The 18,712-nt window shown below is 39.3% G+C and overlaps 2 protein-coding genes and 1 long non-coding RNA gene across 9 annotated transcripts in view; 2 read left to right on the top strand and 1 right to left on the bottom strand.

The window, feature by feature from the left end:
* Nucleotides 1-3,289, top strand: part of magi3a (membrane associated guanylate kinase, WW and PDZ domain containing 3a) — an 83,591-nt gene extending 80,302 nt beyond the window's left edge. For 2 of the 5 annotated variants that reach the window (XM_088408831.1, XM_088408830.1), the window contains one exon: nucleotides 1,931-3,289. In XM_088408831.1, the coding sequence (XP_088264957.1) occupies nucleotides 1,931-2,793 (863 nt within the window). In that variant the 3' untranslated portion in view covers nucleotides 2,794-3,289. The remainder of the gene's footprint in view (nucleotides 1-1,930) is intronic. The other 3 variants (XM_088408834.1, XM_088408832.1, XM_088408833.1) reach the window with 2 other exon arrangements.
* A 1,614-nt stretch (nucleotides 3,290-4,903) lies between these two features.
* Nucleotides 4,904-18,380, top strand: LOC148427704 (uncharacterized). 2 transcript variants are annotated; one of them, XR_015864915.1, is made up of 7 exons: nucleotides 4,904-5,295; nucleotides 9,055-9,151; nucleotides 10,082-10,175; nucleotides 14,884-14,930; nucleotides 15,918-16,010; nucleotides 16,094-16,144; nucleotides 17,410-18,380. It is a non-coding gene; the product is annotated as an uncharacterized LOC148427704 (long non-coding RNA). The 2 variants fall into 2 exon arrangements; XR_015864914.1 differs by having other exon boundaries at nucleotides 16,094-18,380.
* Nucleotides 6,633-18,282, bottom strand: LOC148427705 (uncharacterized). Of its 2 annotated transcripts, none has more exons than XM_088409070.1 (23): nucleotides 18,262-18,282; nucleotides 17,786-18,159; nucleotides 16,634-16,742; nucleotides 16,248-16,324; nucleotides 16,073-16,168; nucleotides 15,492-15,530; nucleotides 15,336-15,407; nucleotides 15,162-15,221; nucleotides 14,889-15,031; nucleotides 12,242-12,308; nucleotides 12,084-12,161; nucleotides 11,910-11,996; nucleotides 11,360-11,813; nucleotides 10,269-10,346; nucleotides 10,076-10,141; nucleotides 9,919-9,990; nucleotides 9,004-9,140; nucleotides 8,912-8,939; nucleotides 8,234-8,290; nucleotides 8,022-8,134; nucleotides 7,906-7,936; nucleotides 7,548-7,616; nucleotides 6,633-7,443 (listed from the first exon to the last, which is right to left on the bottom strand). In XM_088409070.1, exons 2-23 carry the CDS (start codon nucleotides 17,885-17,887, stop codon nucleotides 7,382-7,384), a joined length of 2,097 nt encoding a protein of 698 aa, XP_088265196.1. In that variant the 5' UTR covers nucleotides 17,888-18,159; nucleotides 18,262-18,282; the 3' UTR covers nucleotides 6,633-7,381. The 2 variants fall into 2 exon arrangements, with proteins under 2 accessions (XP_088265196.1, XP_088265197.1); XM_088409071.1 differs by having other exon boundaries at nucleotides 9,016-9,140.
* Nucleotides 18,381-18,712: the final 332 nt, after the last annotated feature.

Below are 18,712 nucleotides of genomic sequence, written 5' to 3'. Positions count from 1 at the left end.
GAGAGTGTGCAAAAACAACATAGGTTTTGCAGTATGTACAGTATATTCAATATGCATCTTCTGCTTAAAAGTACAAGTTTGTTTGTTTTTTGCCAAACTACGACACCCTCAGGCCTTACGCGTAACTTCAACTTTGATGCAACGCTCCTGATCTTTTGTCAACTACAGGTAATACAGTACAGTATTTCAGGTGTCAAAATGTGTTTCCAAAGGTGTTGATTGATTGTGAAAAATAATTTACTTGTCAAATTGACTGACAAAATACTAACCTTTTACTTCTGAAATTTGCCTAAATGTTTAGAATTTCTTTAACACATTGAACCCCAAAGACATATTTTTACTTTTTTGTTTGTTTGTTTTCTTCAAACCCAGGTACCGGTACTTATTTCTTTTTTTCAATTGTGTTTACAAGTGTTTGTCGAAATTTACTTTGCTAAAATGACGTTATTTATATATCTTAAAGTGATTGAATACTTTAGATGAGAAGTACTAAAGGGATGAATCACCTAGGTAATAGGCACTAAAGCAATAACTGCTAAAGAAATCAACTAAAGTACTCATTATCTGACAAAATTAATTCAAGTCATAAGCACTGAAGTAATCAATTCCTAAGGTAATAAGTACTAAAGTAATCAAATAGTTGAGGTGATTAACTTCTAAAGCAGTCAATTACTTTAGTTCTGTACTTAAGTTAATGATAATTTTAGGTACTAAAGTATTCTTTACTTTATTATACTAAAATATTCTTTCCTTTAGTACCTAAAGTACTCGGCTACTTGATGTGCTAAAGGAGTTGATTAGTTGATAGATTTTGCACCAGCCGTTTTTAAGGCTCTTTTTCAGCCCCCCCAAAAATCTAAGTAGCTGAAATGAAATGTCTGGACTCTAAAAAAAAAAATATATATATATATATATATATATATATATATATATATATATATATATATATATATATATATATATATATATATATACAGTATATATATATATATATATATATATATATATATATATATATATATATATATATATATATATATATATACAGTATATACAGTATATACAATATATACAGTATATATATATATATATATATATATATATATATATATATATATATATATATATATATATATATATATATACTGTATATACTGTATATATACTGTATATACAGTATATATATATATATATATATATATGTATATACAGTATATACAATATATACAGTATATATATATATATATATATATATATATATATATATATATATATATATATATATATATATATATACAGTATATACAATATATACAGTATATATATATATATATATATATATATATATATACTGTATATACTGTATATATACTGTATATACAGTATATATATATATATATATATATATATATATATACTGTATATACTGTATATATACTGTATATATAAAAGCATATCTTTGGGATTTAATGAGTTTAAATAGCTTACTCAAATCGGATGAGTGTCCATAGTTGTTAAAGAGCTGGAACTTAGAGCCCTATTGGCCAATGGCCACATCAGAAAAAAAGTTAACATTGATTAGTAAGTGGGAAAAGAATCTGTGTGTGTTCACTGGCATCCTCTTGCCACAAAAGGAGGAAATTTCATGAGTTGTTGCTCCAGGAACTTAATCACATTAGCTATTTCTTTTCTCTCCGCTTTGTGGCTCAGGTGCAAAACTGCGATGACCTTAGCAGCCTGTGGGTCGTGTTGTTAGCGTTTGCTAAGCTAAATATGGGCGTCCTTCAAAAAGCAAAGCACTTTTTTTTTTAAATCATGAAAGTATTGCAACCCTGATGCGTGACATTTTTGAATGTGTAAAATTCCCCTGTAAAGGATGAGTTGGAGTTTCCGCTCACAAATGATCTTACTTTGCACGTTTTTTTTGCAGGTTCAAATGACAACATAACCGTTCCAACCTCAAGCTTGCCCAAACACTCTGCAGCTGACGGGCAGTTATCATCTCCAGCCTCTCCATCCTCAGTCTCCATCTCTACCTCGGACATGTCCCCATCCTCACCCCCGATAACGCTCCCTGATGAGTTCTTGCCTGACATAGGGAGAGAACACGCACGTCAAGCTAACCGATCGAGAGGACAGCATAAACGTACCACCAGTCCCGGCACCCACACTAAGAAAACCAGCCGGAGCGACACCAAGGCTACCAGTCCCTCAAGAAATACTGAAATCGGGGCCGACCGTGCCGATATTTCCCACAACCCAAGAAAAACCGAGCGGGGATCCTCAGAGGACGTGAGCAGGAAGAGGGACCACCGCTCCTCCAGCCCTAAGAAGAACTCCAGAAACAGGGAACATGACGCAGCTGTGCCTTCAAAGAACCAGGACGGCCCCCAAAGCCCCCGCCGCCCGACGGGCCAGCGACCGGCCGGGGAAGGGCGAAAGTACAAGGATGAGGGTGCAGCTCATTGGCAGGAGATGGGAGCAACAGAAGGTGATCGCCACAAGAGGGGCAAAAAGGGGGAACAAGAGACTGTGCCGCAAAAGTCGCACGTGCACAGGGAGAGGTCAGGATCAGGGGGCGATACGCCGGGTCGCAGGAGTACAAAAGAGAAGGAGAGTCGCTCCCACAGGTTGCCTGAAGATGTGGGTCGAAAGGACACCAAGGGGTCCAGCAGTAGCATCCAGGACCACGGCTGCAATGGGAGCGCCTCCAGCAAGAAGCCTCCCATTACACCGGGTCCGTGGAAGGTTCCCAGTCCCAGTAAAATCCAGCCTCAGTTGGACACAACATAGACAGCGTACAGTCAGTCAGGGCCCATACATTCTCTTCACTTTTTACGCCTGGCTCAGTTTGGAAAGGCTGAGCGAGCATGTAAAATGAAATTGATTTTGATTTTTTTTTTTTTTTTACCGCTCATTAGTGATTGCAGTTTGAAGGAAACACTCATATTTCCCCATTCACTGTGAGACTTGAATGAAGGACCTGATTTTGTCACTGTGAAGGATCCACCCACATTCTTGTGCCCGATGATATATTCCTGGTGTCGGATGGGTCATTAGGTGTTTTTTTTTGTTTTTGTTTGTTTTTTTTACAAGACTCAATGGAAAAAGGAGATGACAGCTTTCATACACTTTTGAGACGCTCGTGATCCTATCAACGTGTTCACAACATTTTGTGGAGTTTTGACACACAACAGACCAGACACTTGTGCTTATCTATGTGTGTTTGTTTCACTTGTGTTGATAAAATGTAACTTATTGAAATTATAACTGTAAGTAGACATGCTAAGTCATTTCGCTTGTCAGGTCATAAAGGTAGGATGAGAATGTGTAGACAGCCGTCACAGTTTAAAATGAAAATAAGGCTTTGGGAGAATCGATACTCGCTAGGGCGGCAATGCTCACAAAGGATCGATTGGTACAGTGTGATGCCTCCGAACACACAAAGGGCAAGTGCGGTGTCAAAATTGCTGATGGATAGGTTGAGAACCTTTACAACTGTAAGGACTGCACAAGCTACTCGTTCTATTTCTGTCTCTGTGTGGTCTGTATAGGTCCTCTAAGCAGCTCTGTATTTGAGGTCATGTGGCTATTGTGTGGTTTGCGAACTTTTCCATGTCGCTGTAGCATCGACTTAATATACTGGAGCTGAGCATTTTTTTTTTTTTGTCAAAAGTGTTTACAGTATACTGACACAGATTTGAGATGAATTAACTGAACTTGATTGTAAAAAGTGAGGCCTCTGGCTTCAGAATTCTTAAAAATGCTTTTATATTGTTATATATGGCCGCCACAAGATTTAAGATTTCTTTGTTCACCCCATATTTAATATGCCACTAAATTACTCTCATCATCGTGTCTCAAATTCAAAACAAGTTTTGTTTATCCAATTTTTGAGAAATCACACAACTGTTAATTATATAGGTATACACAATTCTTTTTTTCGGTTTTCCTTCATATATGTTTACAATCACAGAATCAGGGACATGATATATTTCAGTAACATGTAAATGTGTTGTGGTCCTCTGCGTCAACAATTCTGAGAATAGTTCGACCGAGTGAGCAAAATAACAATGTTTATCAGAGGAACTTTATTCTATTGGCCAATGTTCCTAAAATAACCTCTCTATGGACATAATTGGGTGGAATTTAAACCTGCACTGATGTTTTTGCTCTTGAGCCCTGTCTTGTCTGGTGGCTGGCACACATGTTCTTACACGCTTGTTGCCATGTGACACGTCGGACCGCCTGTTGAAGGATGTACAGAAGAATCTCTGCTGCGTCACATGTTTTTGTCCTTTTCTGTTGTTGATATGATCGACCCCTGTACTTGCGTTCCATTACCATGTATGAGACTGTGGCCTTGTATCGCTAAAACGTGTATAAAAAAATATATAGTTTTAACATCACACTTAGTTGTAAATGTTTTTAAATTGTACAGCAACTGTATAAATCTTTGCCTTCGTGCAAAGAAAAAAAACTATCATATGTAAATTGCTTCATTATTTTTTTAAGGGAACTGACATGAAAATAATTATAAAATTGGTGAAAATAAATATTGCATTCTGATCATGCACTGATAAATAAAGGTTTACTGAATAAACAAAAGCAAAGTGTTTGTTGGCCATTTAAGACAGGTGGCAGAAAACATTCGGGCGTGACATTATTTGGTCTTGCTCATAAAATCGTATTTTTTTTTTCACTCATCTTGCTCACACAATTTATACAACGAAGCAAATATTTTTTGCTATTTGTGACTGAATCCTTTCCGAAACGCAAAATGCATTCGTAGGTAGAATCAATTGCTTTCTTTATTATTGTTCAGTCTACCCGTTATAAACGGGTTCCTGGATGGGGCGGGGAGTGAGCGGGGGAAGGGGGCTAGCTCGCTCCATGACGTCAGCTGTTCAGACATGCGAGCGTGAGTGGCCGCACGCAGGCAGCACAAGAAAAAACGCTGCTTCTCCCCTGATGCTTTGTATCAACAGACGCCATCTGCTGCGACACCATCGCACCATCCTCAACACTACTTCACGGGTGTACATCTCCATTGCAGCCATCGTCAGCATCATCATCCCCGCAGCCAGAATTTCACCAAAAAGAATCTGTCTCCTCCTCCTCCTCCTCTTAATCCTATTGAGCCGCAGAAGAAACCCGAGTACCTGCTATTGACGTGTACGCTTCCCAAACATTCTGAGCGCAAATCTTCAATGGGGCTCAGTAACTTGAGGGTAAAGATTAAGAAAGAAAACACATTTGCGAATTTGGGACGCGCAGATGTCAAGAACAGTACAGGTAAGCATTTTGGGCATGTTTATTGAGTCTTATGTGTATATGAGCAGGTTACTTATTTCACCTGTCGAGATCAAGACAGAATAACAAAGAAAGACTGTCATTTTTTTATTTTTTTATTTTTTTTAACATTTACAAAGTTTTCATCTGTAAGGAACCATATGGCTTTTTCCACAAAACTAACAACTGGACGATTGCTACTCTTTGAAGCTAGTTACAAACCGTATAGCTTTTATACTTTAAAATAAGATGAAACTTTTTTTTAAGTATAAAATTAGATTCCTTTTTTTTAAGGTAGAACAAGATGCATGGTCATTTCACAGGAAATTGCAATACCAAAATATTATGTGGCAAACTTGCGCAAATGCGACAAAGAAGATATGAAAATGAACGTTTTCAAGTGAGCTACGAAACTGAAAATACTGGATGGGCAAAGGATGAAACCTGTGCAAGTGAGCATTATTGGGAGCATAATCAGTCACAATTGCAGCATATTATTTAGTTCAGTAAAATCAGTATTTGCATTCATTTACATGAATGTGAATAATATGTGCATGTTTGGAGTTGGTGTACTTTGTTTTGTATTTTATCTCATTTGATTTTATTTTGGGGAGATGCTGAAGTTTTGTGGACATGTTGAAGTTTTGTGATATGTTGATTATGGACCATTTGTTTTTTTGTTCTGTCCGAATATTTCTTCCTGTTTATCTCGATTAATTAACATGCACGCGCAAGAAAGCGAGGATGGTCGTGGCAACAGCCACTTTCTAAATTGAATCTATTCAGTAGGAAGGCGGTGGACATATGGCTTCAACGTGATTGGGACCCGAGATAGGGAAAGGCCTCTTTTTAACGCTTACACAATCAGCACATCCGGGACGGTCAAACTCGCTTTGATAGCGGCGGAGTGAAGCATTGCATTTACATTCATGGCTGTGTGTCTCTTATGCGTCACACAAGTTTGCAAAACTTTCAATAAAGTTTTCCTCCAGTGTTTGCTTTTGTACGTCCTCGTCTTTCCAGAAGGAGCTGCGTGGTGTCATCATGGCCAATGACATTGTAGGGAAATGTATAGCTGGGGTGGCCAATTCCTTTAATCAAAGGCTGCTATCCTGCATGTTTGAGACTTGCATCGTACATCAGACCCCATCATCCATCAGGTGACAGGGAAACAAGTAAAACATACACGATGGCTGCCCTCGAGGACCGGAATTGCCCACCCCTAGTTCAGTACGTGGTCACTTATGTCGCTTGCCTTGAGCCTTTTGTGGTCTGAGCAGAGTCCACTTCCCACAAAGTGAATATGTCATCTCTGACGCTGGAGGACTACATCGGGAAGAAGAAAAAGACGAAACGCCACGCGGAGGAGGAGTTCAGCTACAAAAAGCTAGGAGAAATGAGACAATGATTTTGATTTGGCCTCGTGTGGCAGCTTGAAGCAAAAACATCATTGCCAGCCTGCCAAAGATGACCTCCATCCTCCAGCCCGCTTTCTATCACACCAAGACCGATACATCCGCAGGTCCTTCCTCCAGACTGTCTCGTATGGTCCCTTTACGCACGAGGAAAGGCAAGCCAACGGGGGCGCGTCAGTTCTGCACGCCTTCGCCGATGAGCTGGCCTGCCTCGGTCCGGCTCAGATGGAGTGCTTTTCCCAGGAGTTTCTTCAGTTGGCTTTGTACGAGAAGCAAAGTGGCGCGGCCTCGTACTTATGTTAATGTCAACATAAACAATAATTAAAAAAAAAAAAAAAAAGTTCATTTAGATCATTCACAAAACTTCAATTCAAACTTGTACAAATGAATGAGGTGATGTTTTCAAATACGGTTTTAACGTACCTTATAAATTGACACAGACATGATCAAATATTAACAGATTTTTTTTTTTTTGGCGTGATTCAAAAAACGAATGAATTCCTGAAGATTGACATAAAAAGAATGAAAAACAAAATCCCTGATGATGAGTAATCTGTTCGTTTTCAGATAAAACGTTGGAGAAGTAAATCAGTCAATGTCCACTAGATGGCTCTAAGCAACCGTTAATGAGAGAACTCAGGAAGGCCTTCTTTTGATGGAGGAAAAACATATTTTTAGAACCAGCTTTGTGGATAACTCCTGGGTCCTTTTGGCTTCCCTAACCTGTTCCCGAACCCTGTGGAAAAGAGAATAAAACATAAAAGATTTTACTCGGAAATGGACCAAACAGGTAGAAATGATAGAAGATGGCGGCGTAATGGTGATGAGTTGATGGATTACCAAATTGAAACAGTGAGGCTACGACTCCTTTTGGAGATGACGGCAGCAGTCCTGGAGTCCCTGGCTTTACTAAAAACAAACAAACAAACAAACGGAATACAGTATACTAATTCATTAATATAGAATAATAGCCACACACACACACACACCAAGTATATATATCACCCAAGTTACAATAACTACTCCACAGGGGCTAACTCCCAAGATTTTAACCAAGTAAATTGTATTTCTTTACAACGTTTGGAGAAGATGGTGAAAAACTTCACAACCAATTGGTCAAAACATTTAATTGCTCGACTCGTGTATCTGCGTGTGTTGTGTAGTTGTATTAATAGGGTAAAAATTTGAATTTACTCACTTCTCTGCTTGTTTCTGAACAATTTCAGACTCTGAAAGATACAAAGCATCCAGTGAACCATCATGCATGTGTTGTATGGACATTTTCTTTTAGTTTTTGGTGAATATATGTTATACCTTTTTGCAGGATGGGCATTTCTCATCTTTTTTTTCTGATTTGTCTCCAAATGTTGATGTCCCACGATCGGCAAGCGAGGCCTTTTGGTACGCATTGCAACATCCAACTTGTGCTGCAGCGTGACAAAAAAACCTTATGGAGGTGTTTCTAAATGTGTGCATAATGACTGGGTTTTTGACGTGCAGCTCCTTTCAAAGCTGAAGCTACTCACCACTTCCTCCCTCAGCAACTGGGGATGTGAGTGACAGCCGTGAAGAAGTCAGTGGCTCTGCACAATGAACAATGATAAAAAAATTTTTTTTTAAAAACTGCTTATTACAGATTACCCTCGTAATGGGAAATAATGGATTGTATCAAATGTGATGAATCATTTTATGGATTAGCTTTTTAAAAGCAGTTCGGTTTGTGATCTAATCATTGGAGTTCTCTTCATTACTAATTAATAAGGGATGGCTTTACACACAGGGATGATAAATTATATATGCAGTTTTGCACTTTATTGCATATATTATCTGATTTTTGTTCATCATTGATGTCATGGTTATCAATCCGTTTTGTTCACCTTTTAAATCGGCTGAATTTGGGTGAAGTATGGGCTACGGGTAAACTAGTGCTTTTCAAACACTGTGCCGAACACGGCACAGTAGTGTTCGGCGGGATAGTAAAGTGTGTCATGGGAAATGTTCCCATTTCCCTATTTTTTTTTTAATCATTTAATAACTATTATTCCCCAACAGGCAGCATCCCGGAAAAAATGTCTGCCTTAACCCCAAAAAATGTTGAAAAGCGCTGGACTACACAAAAGATTGGCTGTGAGTCATGAATGAATCATAAATTGTTATTTATCATTATAATATTTTTACTTTTACTGACCTAAGGGCAGTCTTACCTGTGAAAGTCTTTCTTGCTTTGAGACTCTGCAAAAAAGCGCAATATGTTAAGGATGATTCGAGTTAAGATGGCAAGATTAGTTACACTCACCTTACTTCTTACCCATGGCTTTGTTTCTTGTTCAAATGAATCGCCGACCAGCTTTGAAGTACCGGACCACTCTGACGACGTCCCAATTGTGTTCAGAATTGCGGCTGGTGTGACCTCTGGCTGACTGGCGGCAGGAACTGCGTGGCACGTGAGGATTTCATTATTGAATTCAAACCCCAGCCACAACATTATGGCAACTTGTAATATGATATCAAATGCAACAACAGTACAGCGCTTGACAGCAGCAGACCATACAACCATCATCATAAATTCATGTCTTTTTACAAATGTAATTTAGAGGCAGTTATTGTATTTGATATATTAAATCATGTCCAGCAGGGGTACCAGATTTTTTTTGTTTGTTTGTTTTTTTGTTGGGGGGGGTGTTTTTACGTGTCAAATGACGAATACAACGTGCACATAAAATTTGAACTCACCATCAACGTCAAGTAATGGGAATCTCGAAAATACTGGTGTCTTGCTATTTCTTGTTAAAATCTTTCACTTTCTTTGAAGTTGTAGGCTCGTCAAATGTCTCTTGACTGGGACTTTTGCCTGTCCCTAAGACATCTTTTTCTTAATCACGTAGATTATTTACGAGTGAAATTTTGGCGCTCAAGTGACCGAAACAAATCCAAGAATATTCAACTAGATCTCAAAATAAAAGGTTTTTCAAAATAAAATAACTTTCAGACTTGGATAATACATATAATGGAAATAGCTGATTATTTCAGGTGCGGCCCATGCAGCCCGCTACTAGTTGAGCCACAGACCAGTACCGGGTTGCAGACCGGCGGTTTGTACGGAGCTTTGTACGTTCTTACTGGTAAACTGCTGTAGCTGGCCAATGTATACTAGCTCAAAGTTATTTTATCTGTTCAAAAGATGACAATTTGTGATAGTTTGAAAAGACACCTTGTTGAAAAGCCAACTCATATGATTCTGGCGTTCTCTCTGGAAGCGATGGTACAGGCAGAACTGGACTCTCTAGGGATGAACACAATGGTGTTAATTTGAGATAATGTGTTGTCTCTCAATTGCATAACTTTCACAAGATGATTCAATATCTTACCCACAGTCTCAGCAACCGCGCTTGGTGGAATAGTGACACTTGGTCTTTCTGAGGAGCCTGAGGGTTCTGAAGACATCGCCAGAACATAACACAAAAACAGGTATGCCTTTAAGCTAATCAGGTCAGCTTTCTCAAGGCACAATGGACTATGGATGGAAATCTGAATGGGGATGTTTGGCTAGCTGATACCAACCTATGTCATCAGCAAGTTGATAGGATTCAGGGGTTCGTACGGGGAGAGGTGGAGGTATGTCTACATTGGTTTGAGCTCCTGTTAGGGGGAAAATGCATGTTACTACAACAAAATTTGTTGACGGAGGTAACATCAACAGTGTCGCATAAACGTATTGATTTTTTTTGTGGGGCATGTTTGTGTTTGTCTGTTGGATCTTGCTTTCTATAGTAGAGGACAGAAAGTGAGTCTGTGACTGTTAAATCATATATCACTACAAAACAATACTGCTATGGTGGGAGAATAATCCCTGCCATTTTGGAGCCAAATGTGGCCCGTGGTCAAATTTTATCCGGCCCGCGGCCGCTGTCATAAAATTAATGTCTGGACCATAGCTCTGTTGACCAATGTATAAAAGCCATGCTAAATGCAATTTCACATTCACCCACAAGAAGGCAGCAGCTCTCTGTCCAACACCATGACATGTCCCTTAAAGGGACTGTATGTAAGATTTAGAACAATTTACATTCAAAAAGAATAAATTAAATGATTGTAAATGTCAAAAACTTGCAAATGAATGTGTTCTTAATGACAAACAGTACGTTTTAAATATAACCATAGTTCTAGTTATCGTTAAATCATATTACATGGTGGGTGGCACTTCTCCGGAGGTGGCCATGTTTGTTATAGCTACGGACAAATGTAGCACCTGCAGCACCTCCTGCTGTCCATAATGAAAAACGGTCTAATTGAATAATAACTTATTTACTTGTTTTCAAATCTAGAAGTTCAATGAACATTTAGTAGCCAGTGACATGTCATGTTTCAAATGAACCCTAAAGGCATGTTTAAGAATCTTGAAATATAAATAAAAGAAGTCAAATATGAAAGGCGAACTGGTTTGCTGGTTTGTATGAATGGGTGTTCTATGGGGAAAAAAAAAAGAAAGTTGGGCACATTTAGGCCCCATTTTCACCTCAGTCAAACCTGGTCCTATTTGCAAAATGTTTGGACATCCCCTAAGCAGTAGAGATGCAATGTATTGTTGTAAATCTTTGTAGCGTGCACTCGCTTCCGATGAGAATAGGCGTCGGACTTGATAGAACATTCACCTGAGTTAAACTGCAATGCGTGGTCATTCAGAAACGACGAAGGACTACTGAAGATTGAACCAACTGTCCACCGCTTGCTCAAAGGTTCTGTGTTGTCAAACAGGGGTGTGTCAAAGTAAGGGTCCTCCACCATCAGACAGATGGCAGTTGTTGGAGTAGGTGAGGATGGAGGGCTTGGTGATGGCATGTCATCCCTCTGCTGTATGTCCTCCACTGTAGTCACTTCTTGTCCCGTGTGGACTCCTTTTGGTGAAGTTCCATGTCCTTCCTGATGGGAAGTTGGTGGTTGTGGTTGGTCCAGGAGATTATTTCTATCTAAAAGGAGGCCTTCTGGATCAGATGGCCCCATTGTCTCTTTCTGCTCTATGTTGTTCATTTCTTCATCACAGAAGCTATGGCGTTGTAGCTCTTGACTCCCAACATCTTGCTCCTTCATTGGTGCTGCCCTTGTTACCTTGGTTGTTTGATGAGAGAAAACAAGTCATGAAATCCAACTTTTTTTTTTTTTTACGTTATCTCCATTGAGGTTGCGTTTTTTCTTGTTGATCACCTCATTTTTGCTGCTTTGTTCATCCGCAGTCTGCAAGTATCTCTCAAACAGTAAACCGACGATACTATACACTAACTCATACTGTTCCTAAAGTTGAGAAACATAAGGAATATGAATGTATTAAAGCATGTTTGATAGATGCTAATGAAGATGAAAAACTAATATGGACTCTACCTTGGTTTGAACCACAGATGGCCTTTGGGTTCTCATGGTGTGAACTAAGTCGCATATATTAAAATTGGGAGTCATCATCTAAAAAATACCAAGCAAACAATAAGTTGATTGCAATTCTAGTCTTTTGTGATTAAATAAAGCAAAAAGACATTTCTTACCCCTTTCTTGAGGAGGTTCCAAGTATAATCAATAACACAAAGTACTCCGGTTCTACCACATCCAGCACTGAAACAACAGCAGCCATGAGGATGTTAAAGGGGAAGGCGCCACAAACATTTACTTTACAATACTATGTTCTACGCATTCCCACTAGTCTAAGCAGGGCATTCTGATTAATGTAGTGTTATGTTTCATTTTGTCGTGTGAAACCGACATCCCAGTTGCTCGGGTACAACCCAATCACGGCTCACTTGCTTTCTGAGTTGGTCATTCTTTCTGAGTTAGGTTTTGTGACATTTCAAGCTGAGCCATGATTGGTTATCACCTGGGTCTTGAGCTACTATTATTCAGTATCATTATCAGTCGCCAGCAAGAGGCAAAATGTCCATCACCTGAGATTGATTGGAAAAAAAAAAAAAAAAAAGAGTGTTTTTTTTTTTGCTTGAGTCATACTCAACATATCTTGAAATATATTTGATAAATAAAATAGAGTAAATAATGTTTCATTTATAGTGTGTGAGTTTTCCATGGTTTTTACTCATTCCTGCGTCCGGTATGCCTCCTTTATTTCCGTGGTCTTTTTAATGTTGAATGAACTCAAACCAGATTATAAACAACAGAATGAAGGTTGTGCCACTGTCTTGCTTGCACCTGATACTGTATGTCCAGCCATGTCCAAATACCAAAACTACTACTGCTACTACTACTGCAACTACTACTAATAATAATAATCCTTTGTCAGAAGGAGTTTCAACTCCCACCTCCAGCAGAATTTCTCCTACTTCCCGGGTGTGTCTGGGTGGACCATGTTTTGCGCCTCCATTGTTGAGGCAGCTGATCAGAGTAGTGGCTATAAGATGCTTGGTACAACTTACGGGTACCGACGGGCAAAAACTCAAGTGTGGGAGAAATTTGGCGAGGCCATGGAAAATGACTCCTGGGCGACTTGGAAGAAATTCTGATCCACCAGCAGACATGTCAGAAGGGGGCAGCATGCACCATTATCACGGTGTACAGTGTAGAATGGGTCACTGCTGACCTCAACTCAGGACATCGTGAGTCAGTGGGCAGAATACTTTGAAGACATCCTTAATTCCACTGACACATCCTTTTTTGAGGAAGCGGAGTCTGGAAACCCAGAGGTGGGCTCTTCCATCTCTGGCGAACTGACGAGGTGGTCAAAACCTCCTTGGTGACAAGGTCCCAGAGGCAGATGAGATCCACCCGGACTTCCTAAACGCTCTGGATGTTGGAGGGCTGTCCTGGTTGACACACCTCAACAACATCGTGTAGATAACGGTGCCCCTGGATGGGTAGACTGGGGTTGTGCTCCCACTTTTTAAGAAGGGAGACAAGAGGCTGTGTTTCAACTACAGAGGGATTAAACTCCTCAGCCTCCCCAGTAACGTCTATTCGGGGCTGCGGGAGAGGGAGTCCATCAGGAAGTTGATACTCGGACCCGGGGATGACCCAGGACACGCTGGAGAGACTATGTCTCTCGGCTGGCCTGGGAACTGGACGAAGTGGCCGTGGAAAGAGAAGTATGAGCTTCCCTTCTCAAGTTTTTGCTCTTGCGACCCAACCCCGGAATAAAGCTGTAAAAAATGGATGGACGGATGGATGGACAGACGGACGGATGGATGGATGGATGATATTACATTTTATTTATAGGGGCCTTTCAGGACACTCAAGGTCACCATAAAAATATCAAACTTTAGTGTATATGACACACATGCACACATACATACAAACAAACAAATCAGAAATTGTGTTAAAATAGGCTGCCTTTAAAATTGGGTCTTCTAAAATGATGTAATCACCGTAAAGACTTTTACTGCTCTTTCTCAAATTTGTCTGAATAGTTGCAAGTATGATACAATTTACAGTACTTTCATTACCAATAACCTGTGCAAACTATTCATGTGGGCTTTAAAGAATGTCAATGTGTGCAAAACCTGAGGGGAAGCACATTAGGCTGTTGGTTTCCTGTCTAAGAAATAGGAGGGTCTTTACATTTGAAACTGAGAAAGGGCATGCTTTGTACGCTTAGAACTTCACACACCAACCTCAACGATATGAGCACCTTGTCTCAATTCAAATCATTATGCCGAAAGTCAAAATAATGTTTATTTTGATTAACACAGAGATGTATTATTTTGCAATGCTATTTTTGTCGTTATAGTTAGCGTCTCCTGTCATTCTGTAATGCACAAACAGGTATGCATTTGAATTTTCCAATAGAGTAGTTCAAAACACTCATGCAGCTAAAATGACAGGACCGGAATATTGCAGACCGCTGTCAGCATTAAACAACACACTCTTAATCCCCAACAACTAATACAACAGTGATAAATAGTTAAACTACTACTTTTTTTGACACACAATGATCAGTATCAGTTTAGCATGATTATCTTAAAAAAAAAAAAAAAAAAGAACATTTTCTATTGGAATACAGCACTGGTAGAATTTTCAAGAAACACACCACATTATTTAGTCATCTGAAAAAAAAAGATCAGCTAATTCCACCACCTCATCTAGCTGAATACAATAAAAAGAAGTGAACCAAAATTGTAGAACTGTATTACATCATAGGCCTCACACATCTGAATAGTAACATTAATCGAAGATACTGTTGTTCTAGCTGACCTGCAGTGGATGCAGATGGGGATGTCATCATGGGGCTGAAAGGTACGCATCTCCTCCAACATGTCCAAAATGGAAGGAATAAAATCTGGCACCCCATGGTCTGGCCAGTTTATATAATGCAACTGTTTCAATGTGTGATGACACTAGAGAAAAATTGAAGACACGGACACGGCAACATAAACTATGATATAGAAAATACTGTAGTACAAACCACAACATGGATTATAAGCATGAAACATCTTGTGTTTATGATAACTGTGCACCATCACTTACATTATGATATGTTAATCTCAATGTCCTTGTCAGATAAGCGCCTTTGTGTTCCTCACAATCCTGTTAAAAACAACAAAAACAACAGCACCTTATGTTTTTCTCGTCACCTTTTTTGGGTGAAAAAAGAAAAGATTTGAGGAAACCGGTCACATTAATCAGAGTAAGAATACTTACACAGTCCATTTTGAAGGGCCCACATACAAATGACTTCTCTTCCTTATGTGGCCAATAACGTTCACACTTTTTCTGGAAAGAACCAAAATTTTTGGAGTAAGCAACAAAAAAACGAGGACAACGTTGAAACCATTGAAAATCGTATTTTTCTTTTACCTTTCCCATCTCAAATTCTCGACACGCCATTATTATAACCTAAAGAAAGCAAAATCAAAAAGGAAAAACAAAGACTTTTGCAATGGTGGAGATCAGAATTAATGCATGTACAGTATGTGCTTTTGTTGCCGTCCCTTCTATTGTTGTGATTATTACCTCCACAGAGAAATATGCTAGTTTTGGCTGTTGGTAAATAGTCAGTCATTAGCGAGCCTGTCAGTTCCAGTTGTTAGCTACTGCGTTGTGTTGTGTTTGTGAGAAAAGGTTAGCTATTCTATCATAAAATATACCTTGCTAGTCACACAAAAACATTATTTGCAATAATAAGTGCCCCAAAACAAAAAAAAATAAAATAAAAATCCAATTCATATTGTGTGGAATATGAATCAAGCAGTAACATCCACTTGTTTTTATCCATCATGACAGTTGCTCAAGAATTAAGGAACCAGTCACAACTCAGATTGCAAACGTCACATACGCAAACTCGTAAAACGAGTACTGGCAGATGCGGTTGACGAGGTAAAGGTGCTAATCAATGAAGTATATTAATATGTCTGCAGATGACAATAATTGACTGGTACCTTTATGTCATACTCCCACAGCATCCTCAAGAAGTCGAGCACCGTGTGATGTACTGGACCCTGCGTCGCAACGTAAGCCTTGGCGCCCGTTACTCCCTGCACACATTACACAGCCGAGGTCTCATTATTACTAAGTATATATAATATGAACTCACCAATCTGACATTTTGTTTACCTTGATGAAATTGGCATTGATGTAGTCAGTATCATCTGCAGAGGTGGTCAACGTCAGCTTCACTCTGCTGTGGTCAACTAAAACGGATGTTACGAACAACAAAATCAGGCGAAAATAAATAAATACTTTGATTAAACACAATCTGCACAATTCACGAACGACTTCAGAAATGTAAACAAGTGAAATCCAAGGATTTGGACAATTTTAGGGAAAAAAAGCGGCTCTGAAAATATTAGTCGATCAATTTGATCAAAGATTAATTGTTGAATCATTTTGACTGCTCTAAAGTCAACATGGTAAAACTCAGTTTTAAACTTTGACTTGTAAGAATTTGAATTATTTCATTGTCTGTTGTTATTTACATATTTTCCTTGAATGAAATTTACATGGAAGTATGTCCTTGTATCTGTTCTTCTTGATGTTTTCCTCGGTTTCTGCCGATTTGCAGGGGTAGGTCTTGTCATCACGGTATTTAATTGACAGGTTTCTCAACCTCTGGAAAAACACAAAATGGTGACATTTCTAACTTCAGCAAACTGTTGGTGCAGTATTTTTTCCATATGTGGTGGAATCACAAAATTGTAGACAAAAAGGATATGAATCACTCGCACGTGATCAGAATCAGTGACTCATTTTACTACTAAACAAGCATGTCCAAACTGAGAGGACTTCTGCTTGCATTGTACCTCCGGAAATCCACCAACATTCATAAAGATAGCTTCTGATAGGTTTGCAGAATTTGCAAATGAAATTGCATTTGTTGAAAAGGAACTGGCATGGCAGCATGACAGCAAGCAGTGGCATCTTTCTCCCCCGGCATGTGACTTGTTGCCATGGCAGCAACTTGGCAACGATCATCTGTCTACAATATGTTTGATCAAATTCTGTACATTTCTGCGCTCCTTCTCTGTTTCATTCTCTGCAGATGCTTCATTGTCATCGTGTTGCCACTTTTGACCTTTTCATGTCATTCACTCTATCATTTAAAGTACCTCACCGCTGGTATGTAACTAAGCATTTGAGGTAAATTAAACACACGGATTAGCTTTAGAAGAGTTGTAGGTGGTGGCGGAACACATAGACAGACTTGAGGTTTTGTTATGCTTAGTTACCGGATGAGTTGCCTTCATGTTTTCCTACCATCGACTATGTTTCTCACCAGGAGTGTGACTGCCTTGGATATTTTTTTTTGAAGATTTAAAGAGCTCGCCGTGCATTCACAGCAATCAGGGCCTGTCGCGTTTTGCTCATCTCAACCCTCCAACTTCCACTGATGAAAATTCCATGTTGCCTAATGTGGCCAGAAATTTGTCAGGAAAAGACAATTATACATCTGTGTTCCTGAAAACCCAAACCTCGGTGCTCTTTCTTCCATTCATGTTTTGTCATTGAATGCACATGATGAGGACAGCAGTGGTGTTTTTAATATAAGAGTTTGACAACTTCTCTACTCCTCTTCTGGTGCCTTCAGAAAACTGTCTTTCACATACATATTTGCTTATAGGCTGCATTGGAGTGCAGAGTAAAACCGGACTTACCAGAAACTCCTTGTTCTCATTGTCGTGTATCTTCAATTGGGACAGTAAGTTCCTCACTATGCAGGCCTGCTGCTGCTCCATCACTGTGCCTTCTCTGTACATAAAAGCCTCAGGTCACCCACCTTTCATGTCAGGACACCGATCCACAGGCCCGATATGTTGGGACACCAAGGCCTGCTGTCACTGCTGCACTTCTCTCTTGCACTATTCACATCAAGGAACTGAGGTGAAAAAACAAGGAAGTTCACAGTTTCTGTGGGTATGTCTCTCTGGGTCCTAAAGTCACTCAGCGCAGCCAGTTTACTGCTGGACACGTTAGGACCCCATTCAAGGCACACGAGGGGAGTGCTGGAGTCTCTGAGTTTGGATGTATCCTGAAAGTGACATAGTATAGAATTTGGTGTCATTCAATGGTGAATGAAGAGAACGCAACGATTTTGAAGCGCACGTAATACGGTGTCTCCGAGAGACTATACCTTGGAAGACTTCGAGTATCTGCAACAGAAGGATGGCGGCAAAACATGTTAGCCTCCTGTTAGTCAGGCGCGACCTATGTAATACAATTATAGGTGACCAGACCTATGATTATATATATTTAAAAAAAAACAAACAAATAGGACAAATTTTTTTTTTGGAGGGGGGGGGGGGGGGGGGGCAATTTTTGAATGGGATGAGATGGCACACGAATCTCACGAAAGGAAATGTCTCACAAAATTGAATCCATGAGAAAGAGATGAGACTTATGCAAAATGGTTAAAGTTGAATAATGCCTAATGCAAATTTTCCAGTTTTTCAAATGTTTTCTTTTTACTGAGGAGACTCTCGTGAATACTCTAGTGTGCAAATATAATCATGTATGCAGGGCTTAGCTCATTTTTCAGAATAAAAAATTACTGAATAGGCTAACAAAATGCTTGCCGCTCAAGT

This window comes from Hippichthys cyanospilos, chromosome 2, assembly GCF_059441005.1.
Source record: "Hippichthys cyanospilos isolate Australia breed blue-spotted pipefish chromosome 2, RoL_Hcya_1.0, whole genome shotgun sequence".
In the NCBI taxonomy this organism is placed as follows: domain Eukaryota; kingdom Metazoa; phylum Chordata; class Actinopteri; order Syngnathiformes; family Syngnathidae; genus Hippichthys; species Hippichthys cyanospilos.
Note: the sequence above shows the minus strand (reverse complement) of the source record. Positions and strands in the feature narration are given on the sequence as shown.

What these genes read in the sequence shown, in the direction of transcription:
- LOC148427705 (XM_088409070.1), bottom strand. Translation starts at nt 17,887, where the DNA reads ATGTACAGAGAAGGCACAGTGATGGAGCAGCAGCAGGCCTGCATAGTG. An exon ending in CCCATCTGCATCCACTGCAG is followed by an intron (nt 12,309 to 14,888) that starts GTCAGCTAGAAC and finishes CTGTTGTTTCAG; the next exon opens with TGCTGGATGTGGTAGAACCG. An exon ending in GTTCAGAAACAAGCAGAGAA is followed by an intron (nt 7,617 to 7,905) that starts GTGAGTAAATTC and finishes GTTTGTTTTTAG; the next exon opens with TAAAGCCAGGGACTCCAGGA.